The following is a 22,584-nucleotide window of genomic DNA, read 5'->3' on the forward strand; positions in this document are numbered from 1 at the left end:
CACAGATATCAGAAGCACTGGTTATAGGGATTCTATCATAAAAAAACATGTTTGAAACTAAAAACACGTAGGAATAGACTTTACGAAGGTCCGCACCACCGTTTTTAAATTTGTCTTTTCTTCTTTATGCTAATGGTGCTCAGAAAGCATAGAGTTGTCAACCATCCAGCAGCACCACCTTTCTTCTGCTTCGTCATCCATTCTCCTCCTCTTTTAACAGGAGACCATGGCAAAATAGCCAATGGAACAGCCGACTGCGCATGTTTCATTGCCATTTTGTGGTTGTCTCCTATACATGGCTGACGGACATGCGCAGTCACCTGTTCCGTCAGCCATTTTGCGATGGTCTCCTGTTAGAAGATATGGACGGAGCGAGCAGAAGAAAGGCAGCACTGGATGGATGGAACGCCCTGTGCTTTCTGAGCACCATTAGCATAAAGAAAACAAGAGAAATTCAAAAACAGTGGAATGGACCTTCAAGATAAAGGTAAGAGATGAATAGCCTTTATAAAGGCTATTCCTAGGTGCTTTTGGTTTAAAACACGTTATTTAATGTTAGAATCTTATCTTAAAGGGTTCAACTACAGTATCAGTATGCAGAAAAAGGAAGAGAATATAGAGGGCCAGGATCAAGGACTCTGCAACTTGCAACAAGATGATGGCAAACAAAGAGGAGGAATTTTTAGCTGTTTCTGAGAAACAGAGCAATGTATTGGGTTGAATACTTCATTTAGCTTAAGCTACAAGTCTGAAAATGATGCTTGAGATGGGAATCCTTCTTTAAGTCCTGTAAGGTGCATAGTGGGGACTTTGCCTTGTTTTTCCAGAAACTACAAAACACATTCAGATGTCTTGTACAGTACTTGTCTCCACAAGTCATAGTTATTTTGGCAGAATAAGAGGAACTTACGCTAGGTTCACACCTGCGTTCAGCTGTCCGTTCTGTGGTTTCCGTCTTTTGCATGCCAGAAGACGGAAACCACAGACCGGGTTCGGCGGCTCTCCGCCGCGAAACCGTTTTTTTTAATCCGGACACAGAGTACTGCATGTCTGACTCTGTGTCCGGATTATAAAACCCGGTTTCGCGGCGGAGAGCATAAAACGCTCACCGCCGCTCACGGCCGGACTCCTGCAGGTTTCCGTCTCCTGCTCTGTTTTATGCAGGAAACGGAAACCTGAAGTACGGAGTGCCGGGCGCAGATGTGAACGAGCCCTTACACAATATTTAGGCGGGTGGTTTTGAGGTTATGGCTGATCATTGTATGCATAAACTGTTCAGTGATTGTTATGCAAAATCCCATAACACAGATACTTCTACATATAGAGATAATATGACCAATAGATTAAATTCACTATTAAAAATACTAAAGGAAAACCTACTCTGGAGTAATAATCAATTTTCTCAGGATTACGCACTTTGAAAAGATTGGCAAACATATCAAATTTTTCCCTTATTTTAAACCAAACACCTAGTTTGACTCTGAAGTGACTTGTACGTGTTTTTGACTTTAAGGTATTATTCTCTATGTTCTCTTCTTTTGTGCTTCCTTTTTTAGAATCATTGTTGACCAGTATGACAATATTATCTTCCCATTCTCCAGGTGGAGTCTAGAAGAGAGAAAAATAGAGTTATTACAAAATCAATAGTAGGCTGGAGAGATAACACTAGCAGCGAGTGAAACTCCCAAGATTCATCTGGGGTCCATTTTGTCTCATTGTCTGGTTTTAGTCCAAATAATTACATCCTGGGACAAAAATTCTCCAAATGTCATGAAAAATATGTTATGACACTCTGACGTGTCCTCGGACTGTATTCAACTACTTTCAAGTTCTTACATGCCAAGACAATATACTGTAGTTCTCTCAAAGTGACAGCTACAGTGGCATGCAAAAGTTTGCACAGTCCTGGTCAAAATGACTGTTATTGTGAACAGTTAAGTAAGTAAAAGATAAAATGAACTTTAAAAGGCATAAAGTTAAAAACTAAACACACTTGTCTATAATTTTAAGCAATATCAGTGTGTTATTATGTTTGAGTACAATTTTACAGTGAAAAAGCGAAAGGAGTACCTTGCAAAAGGTTGGGAACCCTTGTGTGTTCAGATAACTTTGGACAAGGTATCAGACCTTAATTAGCCACTTAGGGTTATGGCTAGTTCACTATCATTGTTAGGAAAGGCCAAGTGATGTAAATTTTACAGCTTTATAAATATCCAGCTTCCTCTAACCTTGAGCAAAAAACCCCCTGCAGCCATGGGTTCTTCTAAGTAGTCGCTTAGCGCTCTGAAAATGAAAATGTTGGAAGCCCACAAAGCAGGAGAAGGCTATAGCAAGACAGCAAAGTGTTCTCAAGTTGCCTGTTCCTCAGTTCAAAATGTAATTAAGAAGGGGCCACACAGTGGCTCAGTGGTTATCACTGCAGCCTTGCAGTGCTGGGCCCTGGTGTTCAAATCCCACCAAGGGCAAAAAAAACCATCTGCAAGGAGTTTGTATGTTCTCCCCGTGTTTGCATGAATTTCCATCCCATATTTCAAAAAAGACATACTGATAGGGAAAAATGTACATTGTGAGCTCTATGTATAAATAATAAAAAAATAAAATGTAATTAAGAAATGGCAGTTACAGGAACAGCGGAGGTCAAAATAAGTTCTGGAAGACCAAGAAAAACTTCAGAGATAGTTGCTCATGGGATTCCCAGAGTGGCAAATCAGAAACCCCCCAATCCCCCTGCTTGACTGCAAAAGACCTTCAGGAAGACTCTGTATAGCCTTCATGGAAGAGTCATCAGAAGAAAACCTTGCATCCTCACCCTAAAATTCAGCATCAGAAGTTTGCAAAAGAACACCTAAACAAGCCTGATACATTTTGGAAACAAGTCCTGTGAACCGATGAGGTTGAAATAGAACTCTTTGGCCCCAATGATCAAAGGTATGTTTGGAGAAAAAAGGAACAGAATCTCAGGAAAAGAACATCTCTCCAACCATTAAGCATGGGGGAGGATCAATCATGCTTTTAGGTTGTGTCGCAGCAAATGACATGGGGAACACCGGTAGAGGGAAGAATGGATACAATTAAATTTCAGCAAAAAAAGAGCAGTGCATGAAAGACAACACATGAATCTCACAGGACTGGAAGACTTTTCCAAGGAAGAATGGATGAAAATTCCTCAAACAAGAATTGAAAGACTCTTGGTTGGCTACAGAAAGCATTCACAAGCTGTGATACTTGCCAAAGGGGGTGCTACTAGGCACAAAACATTCAGGGTGCTCAAACTTTTACATCGGGCCATTTTTACTTTTTGTTATTTTGAAAATGTAAAATATATATATATTTTTTTTTCCAAAAAATATATTGGGAATGTGTCATCTATAATATTATTTAAATTTTTTTTTATATATATATTATAAGATCATTTTATCTTCAATTTGCTTAACTGTTCACAATAACAGTCATTTTAGCCAGGGGTGTCCAAACTTTTGCATGCCACTGTACATATGCAGCAATGGGTATACAACTGCTAGCCAGGTCATAATAAGCAACACACATGGTGCTTCTGAAGCAAGCAATGACTTTTACAATCAGTTTACAATATATCCCTTTTTGGGGAAAAGCAATAGGTTTATTTTTATAGACAAATTTTGTATGTACTGTATGTACTTGCGCAAAATAGTACATTTGGAAAGTCTTCAGTCCCATTAACTTATTTCCCATTTTGTTACTTTGTGGCCTTGTGCTAACAAAAAAATATAAAAGTAAATAAATCCCTCCTACCCACCCCCCCAAAAAAGTTTCCTCCATCAATCTACACTCAATAGAAATCGTTGTTAATTTATTGTAAAGATATTGAGACCTATTACGCAGTACTTATGAATTACAACCTCTAGACTTCTTGGGTACAATGCTGCAAGGTTTGCACAATTTTCAGATCTCTCCACAGATGTTCACTTGGGTTCAAGTCAGAGTTCTGCTGGGCTACTCAAAGACATTTCCAGGGTTGTTCCTAAGCCAATCCTGTGCTGTCTCAGCTGAGAGCTTAGGATCACTGACTTTTTGGAAGGTGAAGCTTCAGCCCATTCTGAGGTCCAGAGAATTATGGATAAAGTTTCAAATGAAAATATCTCTGCACTTTGCTCAAAGCTTTCAACCCTGACCAGTCTCCCTGTCCCAGCCACTGAAAAACACCCTCAAAGTATGATTGTGTAACCGCCATCTTTAGGGATGGTATTGGGCAAGTAATAGAACAGTGCCTGTTTTCCTCCAGACTAAATGCTTAGATTTGAGTTCTCAAAAAGTTCAAACTTTCACATATCTTTCACTGAAGAGAGACGTCTTTCTGACTACATTGCTATAAAGCCCAGTTTGCATTTTGTCTATCTCTCTCTTTTATTTAATTGTTTCACATTTGGAAAACCCGTGAGTGTTCAAGTATAGCCATAATCTCTTTTGTAGAGTACTTTTCCTGTAGTTCACATTCCCATTTCAGTAAGGTGGGGTATGTGAGTGTTGTATCATAATAATAATAATAATAATAATAATAATAATAATAATAATAATGTGATAAAGGCCTTAGAAGGAGTCTTCCTCCTAATTTTGGATTTAGCTATTTGTTCCTCTAGTCATGTGACAGTCACTTAGTTTGCTCAAGTACAGTTGACGAGCAATCTTGTATATGAAAGTTGTGATAAAGATAAGTCTGAAGAGACCCCAGAGTATCATAATTTCCATTCTGGTTCTATCAGAACAAGTTCGGACCAAACTGAACCGGGGGATTGCATTGTCCAAACATAGGACTTACGGTAATAGGGCACATTTATTAAACTTACCTTTTTTGGCACAAATTGCAGCTTTTTGAGTTTTTTTTCTGTGCTACACTGAAGCTACTTATGAAGCATTTGTGTCTTTTTTTCCCCTGACCCACAGCAGGTAACTGACACCTATAGGCTGCACCAGTAGATTCAGTCAGTGTTCTTATAATCCTGTGAAATTCTTGGTCACTAGATTAGAGAAGTGGAAGGAAATGGCCTAGTTTGCCGTATAAGTTTTATCTTATCCAGCATCAAGTGCAATGGCTGAAAGGATGTTGAGTGCTGCCAGTGGCATTGTAACACACCTAGGCAGACCAAATTGTCCACTGCAAGCTTGGAAAACCTCACTTTCAGCATAATCAGAATTAGTCATGGTTTCATGAGGATTTTCACATACCTCTGACTGATGCCAAATAAATCTGCCACTGTCTACCTATATCATGTTTCCTTTACGGTATTGATAATGCTGCCTGCTACTCCAAAACATTTGGACATCCATCTCTTGCGACCTGGGCCATCACTTTATTCTATAATGTACTGACCCTCATGTTGGCACAACTATCACCACCACTGAGCCAGACATACCCTGAGAGGCTGTCAGGTGATGCCATAAGTCACTGAGCATGTGACAGTGTAATGCATGTTGTAGCTTGTTATGAATCTGTTGGCTCATCTCTTACCACAATGCTGGTTTGCATTTTTGTTGCTAAAGCCTCTCAGGGTTCGTTCACCCCTGCGACCCGACCTCCGTTTCCATTTCCTGCCCGAAACCGGACAGGAGACGGAAACCTGCAGTCATTTTTCAAATCCATTCATTTGAATGGGTTTGAAAAGTGTCTGGCCCTGAGCGCCCGTGAGCGTTTTGTGTTCTCCGCAGCGAAACCGTTTTTTTTTTTTTTAACTGGACACAAAGTCGGACATGCAGAATTTTGTGTCTGGTTTAAAAAAACCAAAGAAACGGTTTCGCCGTGGAGAGAGCAAAACGCTCCCGACACTCACACGCTCTGCCAGGTTTACGTCTTCTGTCAGAAGAAGACAGAAACTGAAAGCGGAGACCGAGGCGCAGGTGTGAACTCAGCGTCACAGTTGCCACCAGTAAACACAAAGCGTACGTCTGTTATCTTACCTTTTTTTCTCTCTCTTTCATGGCAGCATGCTTTTCTGAGCAGTAATGAGTGATCGCATACTCTAATAATGCACCAAAAATAAAACTGAAGCAAATGCCAAGGTAGACGTCGATGGCCTTTATGAAACAATTAGCAGTAGGAAAAGCGGATCGAGACCCCATCAAAATGGTTGTCATGGCTAGAACAGTTGTAACTCCTGGAATGAAACAACAAAGAATAAGTAAAAAGTACAAACTATGGCTGGGTTTACACCAGTGTTTGAAATACATTTGGGGTTTCGATCCCCAAATCAGCTTGAAAAATGCAGAGAAAAAGCAGGACTTTTTTCTCTGCATTTTTCCACATTTTTTGAATGGAAACCCAGTGAACCCCATTATAGTCGATAGGGTCCATGAGTAACCGCTTTTTAAGCGGGTTAGCATTCTGTTTCTCGGGTCCCCAAGCTTATCCGGAGAATGGAAAGCCAAACACTAGTGTGAACCTAGCGTCAATATATATTGATGTTTCACTATTGTTCAAATAAAACTTTATTCACAATAACACTACAGATTTAACAAACATACAGCTTAGAGAGTTATAACAAACTAGCTGGTACCCGCGACTTCGTCTGCGGTGATTGTAGAAGTGGGTATATACAGGCGTGGGTAAGGTTTTCGTACTGTGTATAAGGTATGGGATATGAAATGTAACTTTGTATCTTGTTTTTGCTGTAATTCAGAGAATACGTGAGACTTTTGTGTTGAAGTTAATGTGTATTTGAGCTGCTATACGGTGTTGTGAGAAACTTTACATAGTGACTTTGGGACAGAAGTATTTGAAGTTAACCTTTTCCCGCCGATGGCATTTTTTGATTTTCGTTTTTGACTCCCCTCCTTCTAAACCCCATAACTTTTTTATTTCTCCGCTCCCAGAGCCATATGAGGTCTTAATTTTTCCTGGGACAAATTTTTCTTCCTGATGCCACAATTATTTATTCTATATAATGTACTGGGAAGCAGGGAAAAAATTCAGAATGGGGTGGATTTGAAGACAAAATGCATTTCTGCGACTTTCTTACGGGCTTTGGTTTTACGGCGTTCACTATGCAACCAAAATGACATGTCCCCTGTATTCTGTGTTTCGTTACGATTCCGGGGATACCAAATTTATATGGTTTTATTTATATTTTGACCCCTTAAAAAAAATCCAAAACTGTGTTAAAAATTTTTTTTTTAAAAGTTGCCATATTCCGACAGCCGTAACTTTTTTTATACGTGCGTGTATGGGAATGTATAGGGCGTCTTTTTTTGCGGGGTCGGGTGTACTTTTTAGTTCTACCATTTTCGGGAAATGTTATTGCTTTGATCACTTTTTATTCAAATTTTTATCAGAATCAAAACAGTGAAAAAACAGCGGTTTGGCACTTTTGACCATTTTTCCCGCTACGGCGTTTACCGAACAGGAAAAATATTTGTATAGCTTTGTAGAGCGGGCGATTTCGGACGCGGAGATACCTAACATGTATGTGTTTCACAGTTTTTAACTACTTTTATATGTGTTCTAGGGAAAGGGGGGTGATTTGAATTTTTAATCCTTTTTTTTTATATATATTTTTTTTTACTTTTTTTAAACTTTTTTTTTTGCATTTATTAGACTGCCTAGGGGTATTGACATGGGTGGGTGGTGTCGTGGATTGTCAGAGCGGTGGAGGTCGGCAAACATGGCTGCTCCGGAGCGTTAAAGAGAGCCTCCTGGAGTATCGTTAAAGTAAGGGGCAAAGTGGTAAAGTATATGTATATGAGATTGTGTGGGGTTAGGGGCGAGGCTGTAGAGGGGAATGTGAAGTTTTAGGGCTTCCTATGGTCCAAAGTGTGTGAGATTGCAGAGATAGTGATGTGAGTTGGCTTTTTGCGTGGGTCCTGGGAAAAACGTATGGGCGTTATTGTGACGAAAAGTAGCCTATTATGCAATCGGGTGTATTAACTATGTTTTTGGAAAATTTGAGCCAAATCGGTGGAGCGGTTTTTCCGTGATTGAGGAACAAACATCCGAACATGCAAACATCCAAACACACAAACCCACAAACTCACAAACTTTCACATTTATAATATTAATAGGATTATCAAACACACCAAGAATCCTGATGGCCCCCTAACTACCCAATAGGATTCATTTGGTTTATTTTTTTATGTAAATTGTGAGCCCTATATAGGGTTCACAATGTACTTTTTTTTTTTTTTTTTTTTTTCCCTATCAGTATGTCTTTGTAGAATGGGGGGAAATCCACACAATCACAGAGAGAACATACATTCGCCTTGCAGATGTTGTTCCTGGTGGGATTCGAACCCAGTACTCCATCACTGCAAGGCTACAGTACTAACCACTGAGCCACTGTGTTAACCCGGATTCATTTGGTTTCTGTTGATGCTCTAATAATATTGAAGAACAAAAATAATGTTGCAGAACTTCTAGTCCTCGGGCAGAGCTGACTGCGCATGCCCGCGGTCACAAGAAAAATGGCCGCTTACACAGTGGGAGGTCACGTTTTCGGCAGCCAATGGGTTTTTTCAATGCCTCTGTTGTCGTAGTTCCTGTACCACCTCCCCTGCACAGTTATTGGTGCAAGAAACGCACCAGAGAAGGTGGGAGGGGATACGAATTTTTACTGCGTATGCCGCGTCGTATTCGAATGGGAACGAATACCTCGAACGGCCTGATATTCGATCAAACACCTATTGAACGCTGTTCGCTCTTCTCTAGTTATGACGTTTTGCATCATATGTTCCAATCCCTAGTAAAAAAAAAAAAAAAAAAAGCAACCTATTTGTTGTATCAGATCTTTTTGCTGTAGAAATACTTGTCTATCAGTCGCCCTGGCATATGCCCTCTGCAGTTACATGGCTGGATATCCCTTCGCTTTAATTCTTTCTAGTAAGGAATCACATTCTTTTTTAAAACTGTAAACTTGAGCAGTTCCTTCTAGCTTGAAGATATTGACCAATTCACCTGTTTCTTGATTCAGGGGACTTGGATGCCAAGTTTGCCAATGAAGGAAACTGAGTTGTGCATTTGTGATATATTTTAGTCAGGACACTTTTTACAGGCTGATGTTTTGTTTTCAAGTTCAATAAGTTAATGAATTACTTATCTCATATGTAAATTTCATTCCTATATCTTTGGAATTCAAGATTCCTACATAATCATGAAACAGGAATTCCTCTATATCCTACAAAACCAAAATCTATGTGGCGGCCCCGACATAAAACGTGGGTAGTGTGAAAAGATAAATCCTCCCACTATCTCATAGAAGATTGGCATAATAGGTGCACAAACAGTGGCTATCGCTGTACAACATGTTTGGTGATAAAACTTATCATCAAATAAAAAATAATTGTGAATAAAAAGGAAACTGAAGAAATGAAATAATAATAAAATTTGCTCACTGTACTGGATTACTCTTGGTGTCAAGAAAGTGATGTTGTATTTTAGTATAAAGGGACTCGACACTGATGAATGTAGTCTCAGTCAGTGGCATAACTACCGAGGCAGCAGCGGTAGCAGCCTGGTAAGTAACTCCAGACGGTAACAGGCCCTATTTACTTACCAATAATGCTGTATGTGCTTAGCACACACATTCAGCTCTACTTCATCGGGCTAATAGAATGCATTGGCCAGCGCTGATTGGCCGAATTCCGTACTCTGGCCAATCAGCACTGGCTAATGCATTGTATTGGCGTGATGAAGCAGTGCTGAATGTGTGTGCTTAGCACACACATTCAGCTCTGCTTCATCGGGCTAATAGAATGCATTGGCCAGCGCTGATTGGCCGAATTCCGTACTCTGGCCAATCAGCACTGGCTAATGCATTGTATTGGCGTGATGAAGCAGTGCTGAATGTGTGTGCTTAGCACACACATTCAGCTCTGCTTCATCGGGCTAATAGAATGCATTGGCCAGCGCTGATTGGCCGAATTCCGTACTCTGGCCAATCAGCACTGGCTAATGCATTGTATTGGCGTGATGAAGCAGTGCTGAATGTGTGTGCTTAGCACACACATTCAGCTCTACTTCATCGGGCTAATAGAATGCATTGGCCAGCGCTGATTGGCCAGAGTACGGAATTCGGCCAATCAGCGCTGGCTCTGCTGGAGGAGGCGGAGTCTAAGATCGCTCCACACCAGTCTCCATTCAGGTCCGACCTTAGACTCCGCCTCCTCCAGCAGAGCCAGCGCTGATTGGCCGAATTCCGTACTCTGGCCAATCAGCACTGGCTAATGCATTGTATTGGCGTGATGAAGCAGTGCTGAATGTGTGTGCTTAGCACACACATTCAGCTCTACTTCATCGGGCTAATAGAATGCATTGGCCAGCGCTGATTGGCCAGAGTACGGAATTCGGCCAATCAGCGCTGGCTCTGCTGGAGGAGGCGGAGTCTAAGATCGCTCCACACCAGTCTCCATTCAGGTCCGACCTTAGACTCCGCCTCCTCCAGCAGAGCCAGCGCTGATTGGCCGAATTCCGTACTCTGGCCAATCAGCACTGGCTAATGCATTGTATTGGCGTGATGAAGCAGTGCTGAATGTGTGTGCTTAGCACACACATTCAGCTCTACTTCATCGGGCTAATAGAATGCATTGGCCAGCGCTGATTGGCCAGAGTACGGAATTCGGCCAATCAGCGCTGGCTCTGCTGGAGGAGGCGGAGTCTAAGATCGCTCCACACCAGTCTCCATTCAGGTCCGACCTTAGACTCCGCCTCCTCCAGCAGAGCCAGCGCTGATTGGCCGAATTCCGTACTCTGGCCAATCAGCACTGGCTAATGCATTGTATTGGCGTGATGAAGCAGTGCTGAATGTGTGTGCTTAGCACACACATTCAGCTCTACTTCATCGGGCTAATAGAATGCATTGGCCAGCGCTGATTGGCCAGAGTACGGAATTCGGCCAATCAGCGCTGGCTCTGCTGGAGGAGGCGGAGTCTAAGGTCGGACCTGAATGGAGACTGGTGTGGAGCGATCTTAGACTCCGCCTCCTCCAGCAGAGCCAGCGCTGATTGGTCGAGTTCCGTACTCTGGCCAATCAGCACTGGCCAATGCATTTCTATGGGGAAAAGTTAGCTTGCGAAAATCGCAAACTGACAGGGATTTCCATGAAATAAAGTGACTTTTATGCCCCCAGACATGCTTCCCCTGCTGTCCCAGTGTCATTCCAGGGTGTTAGTATCATTTCCTGGGGTGTCATAGTGGACTTGGTGACCCTCCAGACACGAATTTGGGTTTCCCCCTTAACGAGTTTATGTTCCCCATAGACTATAATGGGGTTCGAAACCCATTCGAACACTCGAACAGTGAGCGGCTGTTCGAATCGAATTTCGAACCTCGAACATTTTAGTGTTCGCTCATCTCTACTAATGATTTATAATGCTACTCATTGCATCTCCTGAAAAGTTTCCCCACAACCTTAGCTTAATTTGGTTCATTTTGACAGGTGAATGACACATTTAACACATTTTTCTATCGCAGGCTTATACTTCTGTTTTAGTAAGTTATAGAATCTTACCAAAGCATGTCCTTGCAGGAACCGAAGTTTTAGAAATCCAAAAAGAAATCCATGATAACACAACAAGCAAAGTAGATGGAATATAGGTTTCCAAAATGAAGTAGAGAAGGTGTCTTTTGAGTACAAAACTTAGGGAGAGTCTAGAGTAAGTACCTGTGGAAACAAAAAAATCTTATTAGTAAGATTATATATCAATTCTAATTTCTAAGTCTAAAGTCTAAATTATATAGAAAGTCTAAATTCATTGAAATGTTATGCATGAATTGACAGATTGCTTAAGTCAAAGTAAAAAATATGCAAACCTATTCTCCAGGATCTAATTAGGAGAACAGAGCACTCTGTATGCCGCCCTATAGAGGGCAGCATCCTTAACATCATGCATGAGTCAGTTAAAAAGTCTACTGTCATGATGCGGATTTAATTGCCAAATTAGTAATTCTATTCCAAAAAGAACAGATTCCCAGCTATGGACAGCGCTGTTTTGGCCTATTGGGCCTCCTCAGGATTAGTTCAGGGATACTGATTTGGCAGAGTGAGTGACTATAGACCAGGGTCAGGGGATAATCGTCCACATCAGGGAGAGTGTGTGCCTACATAGGCAGTATGGAGACTTACAAGTCATTCCTGCTCCCTAGCTGAATTTTTTCTTGAATTTCTTTCTATTGCATTTTCAAATTACAACAAAGTATCTTTAACAAAATCATAGTCAAATAAATATTGCAAAATACAAGCAAATATACAATATTCAAGCAGCTTACATAAGATGTAGAGAGAAGCAAAAACATGTTTGATTAGGCATCATGGATTTCAAGTCTAAACACATGCAAGTTTGAATTGCCTTAAATTGCCTTAAAACAAAGTGTATGACACTGTCAGGGCTCCTAGGGCCCTATCTATCCATTTTATAGCTCCCTAAGGCAACACAGTTAAGTTATGTCAAATTAGATTTAACATTTAAAACACTCCAAAAATTATCCTTTTTTGGGGAAAGGTGCTTGCCTGTGTGTTTTTTTTTTTTTTTTTTATACAAACGCGGTAATTACAGTCATGGCCAAAAGTTTTGAGAATGATACAAATATTAATTTTTACAAAGTCTACTGCTTCAGTTTTTGTAATGGCAATTTGCATATACTCCAGAATGTTATAAAGAGTGATCAGCTTAACAGCAATTACTTGCAAAGTCAATATTTGCCTAGAAAATGAACTTTATCCCCAAAACACATTTCAACATCATTGCAGCCCTGCCTTAAAAGAACTAGCTAACATCGTTTCAGTGATTGCTCCATTAACACAGGTGTGGGTGTTGATGAGTACAGGGCAGGAGATCAATCTGTCATGATTAAGTAACAATGACACCACTGGACACTTTAAAAGGAGGCTGGTGCTTGGCATCATTGTTTCTCTTCTGTTAACCATGGTTATCTCTAAAGAAACACATACAGTCATCACTGAACTGCACAAAAATGGCCTAACAGGGAAGAGTATCGCAGCTAGAAAGATTGCACCTCAGTCAACAATCTATCGCATCATCAAGAACTTCAAGGACAGAGGTTCCATTGTTGGCAAAAAGGCTCCAGGGCGCTCAATAAAGACCAGCAAGCGCCAAGACCGTCTCTTAAAAGTGTTTGAACTGCGGGATCGGACTACCAGCAGTGCAGAGCTTGCTTAGGAATGGCAGCAGGCAGGTGTGAGTGCATCTGCACGCACTGTGAGGCGGAGACTCTTGGAGCAAGGCCTGGTCTCACGGAGGGCAGCAAAGAAGCCACTTCTCTCCAGAAAAAACATCAGAGACAGACTGCAAAAGGTACAGGGAGTGGACTGCTGAGGACTGGGGTAAAGTCATTTTCTCTGATGAATCCCCTTTTCGATTGTTTGGGACATCTGGAAAACAGCTTATTCGGAGAAGACGAGGGGAGAGCTACCACCAGTCTTGTCTCATGCCAACTGTAAAGCATCCTGAAACCATTCATGTGTGAGGTTGTTTCTCAGCCAAGGGAATCAGCTCTCTCACAGTCTTGCCTAAAAACACAGCCATGAATAAAGAATGGTACCAGAATGTGATCCAAGATCAACTTCTCCCAACCGTCCAAGAGCAGTTTGGCGATCAACACTGCCTTTTCCAGCATGATGGAGCACCTTGCCATAAAGCAAAGGTGATAACTAAATGGCTCAGGGAACAAAACATAGAGATTTTGGGTCCATGGCCTGGAAACTCCCCAGATCTTAATCCCATTGAGAACTTGTGGTCAGTCATCAAGAGACGGGTGGACAAACAAAAACCTACAAATTCTGACAAAATGCAAGCATTGATTGTGCAAGAATAGACTGCTATCAGTCAGGATTTGGTCCAGAAGTTGATTGAGAGCATGCCAGGGAGAATTGCAGAGGTCCTGAAGAAGAAGGGTCAACACTGCAAATATTGACTTGCTGCATTAACTCATTCTAACTGTCAATATAAGCTTTTGTTACTCATAATATGATTGCAATTATATTTCTGTATGTGATGAAAACATCTGGCAAACACACATAAAAACCAGAGGGCAGCAGATCATGTGAAAATATAATATTTGTGTCATTCTCAAAACTTTTGGTCATGACTGTATACTGCAAAAAAAATGTCTTTTACATAAATATTAGCAAATTTTGATGACTTGTAAGTGCTACAGGCTTGTTATATTAGAGAAATACATGTGACTGTGTCTAGTTGAAAAATGATGACGTGGCTTTCCAAAACAAAAAGCTGTAAAAAATTATCCTTTGGAGCAGATGTGAAATCATAATGGTATTGGCTTTCAAAGATGCAATGGAATGGCATTTTTTGATGTGGTCACCTTTTTCAATCTGTGTTTTTTTTTTTTTTTTTTTTTTTTAAATGCCTACATTGTGGCAAGAACAGTGTGGTATAATAGATTGTGATGGAATAGGTCGCCAGACATATCTATCTGTATGGTGGTATCTGTGGTAACACGAGTGGCAATACAATGCGGAATAATGTGATGGACTGGGAAGCAAGAGATGATGTCTAGTTGTTTAGGAGTAACAGGCAGCATTAGCTGTACTGTTAATGGAACATGACAGAGGAAGACGGTGACAGTTCTAATTAGAGGCATCAACCGGGGAGTGTGAGAATCCACACACAGATGTCATTTTTTTCACACTAGCTGTGGATAATTTGTTACAAGCCATCTGCAGCACTGAACACCCTCTCGCCTGAGGCTGGATAAGATAAAACTTGCAATTTGTAAGCTTTTTAGCAATGTCATGATCATGCTTACAGCACCATACTGTATATAGTGTATATGATGTCAGCACTGTAAGGTGTCCACCTACCCCTGACTATTGGCTAAGAGGTGTCATCAGAGGTCAGATGTAGCTAGAACATCACAGTGACTCACAACACACATGTCTCTTCTGTTTTTTTCTAGCACAATACATGTAATGGCAGCCCTTTTAGTCTGAGACAAATCACCATTTGTTCAGTTTCATTAAAAACTAAAATATTTGGAATACTCGGGTCGAACACGGTTCATAACAAATTGGTTCACCCATCTCTAGTAAAGAGGGGACTGTTGTTAGAACCAATCTGATATATTGGCCTCCAGGGTATTATATAACATTCTAGATTTAATGTTTACAAATGGGCAACTGCTATCTGAGGTTAGAGTGGAAGAACAAAGAATGTTTAGGGTTTATATAAAAACAGACTGAGCAATCATATTAGTACTAAATATGAGTATTAGAGATGGGCACCCAATCCGTTTTGAACTGCGTTCATAATGAATATTCCAAATTGTTCAGTTTTTAATGAAACCTAATAAATGGCGATTCATCTTGGACTAACTCTTATAGCCGCTGCATATATTGTGCAGTGAAAATATAAAAGACATACGTGTCTCTAGGTCACTGTAACATTCTGGCGTCACATGACGCCTCACAACCAATAAGCAGTGGTAAGTGAACATCTTACAGTACTGAGGTCACATTCAGTAAATAAGAGTAGAATAGTGGGTACACCAGAAAGGCAAAGTATAAGGGCTTCCTTTATAATTCCATTTCCTTTTATATCCACTCCAAGATTTGGATTAAAAAAAAAATGCAGCAAAATCTGACTCGTCATCTTAGTTACAGTTAAATGATATTAACTCCCCATCAGTTATTATATTGCCTCCTTATAAATTATAATCCCTGTTTATAAATAGTGCCCTATATCAGTTGTAGTCCCCCTTATCTGTAATAGTATCTGCCATAGCCCCCTTATAAATAATAGCAGTCCCTTATAAATAGTTCCCCCTTATTAATAATAGTCCTCTCATAAATGAGTTCCCATTATCAGTTCTAGCCCCCTTATAAATAACCCTCCCATGTAAATATTGTTAAGACTATTAACATCCCATATACATATTAGCCCCTTTAACAATAACCCATTTATAAAGTTCCCCTCTTATAAATAAAAGCTCCCCCTTATAACTGCTGCCTTATATATAATTCCCTCTTATTAGGTCTCTTATAAATAGTTCCTGTATTATAAATAATACTCCGCCTTAATAAATAAGTTTCCCCCTTATAATAGCTATCATTATATATAATTATTTCCCCTTATAAATAGCCCTCTTATATATATAACAGTTTCCTCCCTTCTTTATATAAGGGAGCCATTAGTCTCCCCCTTATAATAGTTAGTTTTATATAAAAGTCATCCCCTTATAACAGCTCCTCCCCTATAAATAAGAGGGAGATTGTGATTTATAAGGGAGGAACTATTATTTAATAGTTCCCCCTCATAAGCCACCTTATATATAACAACCCTCCCTATATATAATGGCCCTCTTATATATGTTTCCCCATTATAATAGCACTGCTTATAATAGTTCCTCCCTTATGTATAATAGTCTCAATTTTATAATAGTCCTTTTCTTTATAATAGTTTACCCCTTATAAGGGGGGTGGTCTACTACAAGGGGGGAATTATTATTAATAATGGGGACTATTATAATGGGAAAACTTATATACAAGGGGGGACTATTATAAGAGAGGAAATAATATGAGGGTTATTATAATGGGGAGACTGTTATAAAGGAGGGAACTATTTATAAGAGTTGCTATTATAATAAGTTGATATTAGATTATATTATAATATAAGGGGGAACCATTACTTAAAAAGGTTATTTATAAGGGTAGGAACTATAATATATATGGACTATTGTAAGGGGGAACAATTATATGCAGTAGCCTCCCCCCCCCCTTGTATATAATAGTTCATCTCTTATAATAGCCCCTTATATTTAATAGTTCCCCCACTATAAATATAATAGCCCCGCCTTATAAATAAGTTTCCCCTCCTTATAACAGTTTCTCCCTCTTATAAATAATAGGTTGCCATTAGAGATGAGCGAACACTAAAATGTTCGAGGTTCGAAATTCGATTCGAACAGCCGCTCAATGTTCATGTGTTCGAACGGGTTTCGAACCCCATTATAGTCTATGGGGAACAGATACTCGTTAAGGGGGAAACCCAAATCCGTGTCTGGAGGGTCACCAAGTCCACTATGACACCCCAGGAAATGATGCCAACACCTCTGGAATGACACTGGGACAGCAGGGGAAGCATGTCTGGGGGCATCTAACACACCAAAGACCCTCTATTACCCCAACATCACAGCCTAACAACTACACACTTTACACACTCAATACCACATCTCTGACAGTAGGAAAACACCTTGAAACATGTGTATTTGGCACTTGCAGTGAGGAGAGCTTGTCACCAGCAGTGAATTTGGCCCTTGTAGTAAGTTGAGGTTGGCACCAACATTTGTTTTGAAAATCAGGATGGATTGAGCCTCTAACCAGCAGAGTTTGGGCAAATTCATGGTGGAGGGAGCCTCTAAAAACCCCAGTTTGGACCAATTCATGGTGGAGGGAGCCTCTAAACAGCCCAGTTTGGGCAAATTCATGGTGGAGGGAGCCTCTAAAAACCCCAGTTTGGACCAATTCATGGTGGAGGGAGCCTCTAAACAGCCCAGTTTGGACCAATTCATGGTGGAGGGAGCCTCTAAAAACCCCACTTTGGACCAATTCATGGTGGAGGTAGCCTCTAAACAGCCCAGTTTGGACCAATTCATGGTGGAGGGAGCCTCTAAAAACCCCAGTTTGGACCAATTCATGGTGGAGGGAACCTCTAAACAGCCCAGTTTGGGCAAATTCATGGTGGAGGGAGCCTCTAAAACCCCCCAGTTTGGACCAATTCATGGTGGAGGGAGCCTCTAAAAACCCCAGTTTGGACCAATTCATGGTGGAGGGAGCCTCTAAACAGCCCAGTTTGGGCAAATTCATGGTGGAGGGAGCCTCTAAAAACGCCAGTTTGGACCAATTCATGGTGGAGGGAGCCTCTAAACAGCCCAGTTTGGACCAATTCATGGTGGAGGGAGCCTCTAAAAACCCCAGTTTGGACCAATTCATGGTGGAGGGAGCCTCTAAACAGCCCAGTTTGGACCAATTCATGGTGGAGGGAGCCTCTAAAAACCCCAGTTTGGACCAATTCATGGTGGAGGTAGCCTCTAAACAGCCCAGTTTGGACCAATTCATGGTGGAGGGAGCCTCTAAAAACCCCAGTTTGGACCAATTCATGGTGGAGGGAGCCTCTAAACAGCCCAGTTTGGGCAAATTCATGGTGGAGGGAGCCTCTAAAACCCCCCAGTTTGGACCAATTCATGGTGGAGGGAGCCTCTAAAAACCCCAGTTTGGACCAATTCATGGTGGAGGGAGCCTCTAAACAGCCCAGTTTGGGCAAATTCATGGTGGAGGGAGCCTCTAAAAACGCCAGTTTGGACCAATTCATGGTGGAGGGAGCCTCTAAACAGCCCAGTTTGGACCAATTCATGGTGGAGGGAGCCTCTAAAAACCCCAGTTTGGACCAATTCATGGTGGAGGGAGCCTATAAAAACAGCCCAGTTTGGACCAATTCATGGTGGAGGGAGCCTCTAAAAACCCCAGTTTGGACCAATTCATGGTGGAGGGAGCCTCTAAACAGCCCAGATTGGGCAAATTCATGGTGGAGGGAGCCTCTAAAACCCCCCAGTTTGGACCAATTCATGGTGGAGGGAGCCTCTAAAAACCCCAGTTTGGACCAATTCATGGTGGAGGGAGCCTCTAAACAGCCCAGTTTGGGCAAATTCATGGTGGAGGGAGACTCTAAACAGCCCAGTTTGGGCAAATTCATGGTGGAGGGAGCCTCTAAAAACCCCCAGTTTGGACCAATTCATGGTGGAGGGAGCCTCTAAAAACCCCAGTTTGGACCAATTCATGGTGGAGGGAGCCTCTAAACAGCCCAGTTTGGGCAAATTCATGGTGGAGGGAGCTTCTAAAAACCCCCAGTTTGGACCAATTCATGGTGGAGGGAGCCTCTAAAAACCCCAGTTTGGACCAATTCATGGTGGAGGGAGCCTCTAAACAGCCCAGTTTGGGCAAATTCATGGTGGAGGGAGCCTCTAAACAGCCCAGTTTGGACCAATTCATGGTGGAGGGAGCCTCTAAAAACCCCAGTTTGGACCAATTCATGGTGGAGGGAGCCTCTAAAAACCCCAGTTTGGACCAATTCATGATGGAGGGAGCCTCTAAACAGCCCAGTTTGGGCAAATTCATGGTGGAGGGAGCCTCTAAAAACCCCCAGTTTGGACCAATTCATGGTGGAGGGAGCCTCTAAAAACCCCAGTTTGGACCAATTCATGGTGGAGGGAGCCTCTAAACAGCCCAGTTTGGGCAAATTCATGGTGGAGGGAGCCTCTAAAAACCCCCAGTTTGGACCAATTCATGGTGGAGGGAGCCTCTAAAAACCCCAGTTTGGACCAATTCATGGTGGAGGGAGCCTCTAAACAGCTCAGTTTGGGCAAATTCATGGTGGAGGGAGCCTCTAAACAGCCCAGTTTGGGCAAATTCATGGTGGAGGGAGCCTCTAAAAACCCCAGTTTGGACCAATTCATGGTGGAGGGAGCCTCTAAAAACCCCAGTTTGGACCAATTCATGGTGGAGGGAGCCTCTAAACAGCCCAGTTTGGACCAATTCATGGTGGAGGGAGCCTCTAAAAACCCCAGTTTGGACCAATTCATGGTGGAGGGAGCCTCTAAACAGCCCAGTTTGGGCAAATTCATGGTGGAGGGAGCCTCTAAAAACCCCAGTTTGGACCAATTCATGGTGGAGGGAGCCTCTAAAAACCCCAGTTTGGACCAATTCATGGTGGAGGGAGCCTCTAAAAACCCCAGTTTGGACCAATTCATGATGGAGGGAGCCTCTAAACAGCCCAGTTTGGGCAAATTCATGGTGGAGGGAGCCTCTAAAAACCCCCAGTTTGGACCAATTCATGGTGGAGGGAGCCTCTAAAAACCCCAGTTTGGACCAATTCATGGTGGAGGGAGCCTCTAAACAGCCCAGTTTGGGCAAATTCATGGTGGAGGGAGCCTCTAAACAGCCCAGTTTGGGCAAATTCATGGTGGAGGGAGCCTCTAAAAACCCCCAGTTTGGACCAATTCATGGTGGAGGGAGCCTCTAAAAACCCCAGTTTGGACCAATTCATGGTGGAGGGAGCCTCTAAACAGCTCAGTTTGGGCAAATTCATGGTGGAGGGAGCCTCTAAACAGCCCAGTTTGGGCAAATTCATGGTGGAGGGAGCCTCTAAAAACCCCAGTTTGGACCAATTCATGGTGGAGGGAGCCTCTAAACAGCCCAGTTTGGACCAATTCATGGTGGAGGGAGCCTCTAAAAACCCCAGTTTGGACCAATTCATGGTGGAGGGAGCCTCTAAACAGCCCAGTTTGGGCAAATTCATGGTGGAGGGAGCCTCTAAACAGCCCAGTTTGGGCAAATTCATGGTGGAGGGAGCCTCTAAAAACCCCAGTTTGGACCAATTCATGGTGGAGGGAGCCTCTAAACAGCCCAGTTTGGGCAAATTCATGGTGGAGGGAGCCTCTAAACAGCCCAGTTTGGGCAAATTCATGGTGGAGGGAGCCTCTAAAAACCCCAGTTTGGACCAATTCATGGTGGAGGGAGCCTCTAAACAGCCCAGTTTGGACCAATTCGTGGTGGAGGGGGCCTCTAAACAGCCCAGTTTGGGCAAATTCATGGTGGAGGGAGCCTCTAAAAACCCCAGTTTGGACTAATTCATGGTGGAGGGAGCCTCTAAACAGCTCAGTTTGGGCAAATTCATGGTGGAGGGAGCCTCTAAACAGCCCAGTTTGGGCAAATTCATGGTGGAGGGAGTCTCTAAAAACCCCAGTTTGGACCAATTCATGGTGGAGGGAGCCTCTAAACAGCCCAGTTTGGACCAATTCATGGTGGAGGGAGCCTCTAAAAACCCCAGTTTGGACCAATTCATGGTGGAGGGAGCCTCTAAACAGCCCAGTTTGGGCAAATTCATGGTGGAGGGAGCCTCTAAACAGCCCAGTTTGGGCAAATTCATGGTGGAGGGAGCGTCTAAAAACCCCAGTTTGGACCAATTCATGGTGGAGGGAGCCTCTAAACAGCCCAGTTTGGGCAAATTCATGGTGGAGGGAGCCTCTAAACAGCCCAGTTTGGGCAAATTCATGGTGGAGGGAGCCTCTAAAAACCCCCAGTTTGGACCAATTCATGGTGGAGGGAGCCTCTAAAAACCCCAGTTTGGACCAATTCATGGTGGAGGAAGCCTCTAAACAGCCCAGTTTGGGCAAATTCATGGTGGAGGGAGCCTCTAAACAGCCCAGTTTGGGCAAATTCATGGTGGAGGGAGCCTCTAAAAACCCCCAGTTTGGACCAATTCATGGTGGAGGGAGCCTCTAAAAACCCCAGTTTGGACCAATTCATGGTGGAGGGAGCCTCTAAACAGCTCAGTTTGGGCAAATTCATGGTGGAGGGAGCCTCTAAACAGCCCAGTTTGGGCAAATTCATGGTGGAGGGAGCCTCTAAAAACCCCAGTTTGGACCAATTCATGGTGGAGGGAGCCTCTAAACAGCCCAGTTTGGACCAATTCATGGTGGAGGGAGCCTCTAAAAACCCCAGTTTGGACCAATTCATGGTGGAGGGAGCCTCTAAACAGCCCAGTTTGGACCAATTCATGGTGGAGGGAGCCTCTAAAAACCCCACTTTGGACAAATTCATGGTGGAGGGAGCCTCTAAACAGCCCAGTTTGGACCAATTCATGGTGGAGGGAGCCTCTAAAAACCCCAGTTTGGACCAATTCATGGTGGAGGGAGCCTCTAAAAACCCCAGTTTGGACCAATTCATGGTGGAGGGAGCCTCTAAACAGCCCAGTTTGGACCAATTCATGGTGGAGGGAGCCTCTAAAAACCCCAGTTTGGACCAATTCATGGTGGAGGGAGCCTCTAAAAACCCGAGTTTGGACCAATTCATGGTGGAGGGAGCCTCTAAACAGCCCAGTTTGGGCAAATTCATGGTGGAGGGAGCCTCGAAACAGCCCAGTTTGGGCAAATTCATGGTGGAGGGAGCCTCTAACCAGCCCAGTTTGGACCAATTCATGGTGGAGGGAGCCTCTAACCCCCCCAGTTTGGACCAATTCATGATGGAGGGAGCCTCTAAACAGCCCAGTTTGGGCAAATTCATGGTGGAGGGAGCCTCTAAACAGCCCAGTTTGGGCAAATTCATGGTGGAGGGAGCCTCTAAAAACCCCAGTTTGGACCAATTCATGGTGGAGGGAGCCTCTAAACAGCCCAGTTTGGACCAATTCATGGTGGAGGGAGCCTCTAAAAACCCCAGTTTGGACCAATTCATGGTGGAGGGAGCCTCTAAACAGCCCAGTTTGGGCAAATTCATGGTGGAGGGAGCCTCTAAACAGCCCAGTTTGGGCAAATTCATGGTGGAGGGAGCCTCTAAAAACCCCAGTTTGGACCAATTCATGGTGGAGGGAGCCTCTAAACAGCCCAGTTTGGACCAATTCGTGGTGGAGGGGGCCTCTAAACAGCCCAGTTTGGGCAAATTCATGGTGGAGGGAGCCTCTAAAAACCCCAGTTTGGACTAATTCATGGTGGAGGGAGCCTCTAAACAGCTCAGTTTGGGCAAATTCATGGTGGAGGGAGCCTCTAAACAGCCCAGTTTGGGCAAATTCATGGTGGAGGGAGTCTCTAAAAACCCCAGT

The 22,584-nt window shown here is 42.8% G+C and overlaps 1 protein-coding gene across 1 annotated transcript in view; it reads right to left on the reverse strand.

Moving 5' to 3' along the window:
• Nucleotides 1–1,291: 1,291 nt before the first annotated feature.
• GABRP (gamma-aminobutyric acid type A receptor subunit pi) overlaps nt 1,292–22,584 on the reverse strand; it is a 51,540-nt gene continuing 30,247 nt past the window's right edge. The window contains exons 7-9 of the mRNA XM_075275889.1: nt 11,469–11,621; nt 5,932–6,128; nt 1,292–1,608 (exon numbers count right to left, since the gene is read on the reverse strand). Of these exons, the coding sequence (XP_075131990.1) occupies nt 1,315–1,608; nt 5,932–6,128; nt 11,469–11,621 (644 nt within the window). The 3' untranslated portion in view covers nt 1,292–1,314. The remainder of the gene's footprint in view (nt 1,609–5,931; nt 6,129–11,468; nt 11,622–22,584) is intronic.

This window comes from Leptodactylus fuscus, chromosome 5, assembly GCF_031893055.1.
Source record: "Leptodactylus fuscus isolate aLepFus1 chromosome 5, aLepFus1.hap2, whole genome shotgun sequence".
NCBI lineage: Eukaryota > Metazoa > Chordata > Amphibia > Anura > Leptodactylidae > Leptodactylus > Leptodactylus fuscus.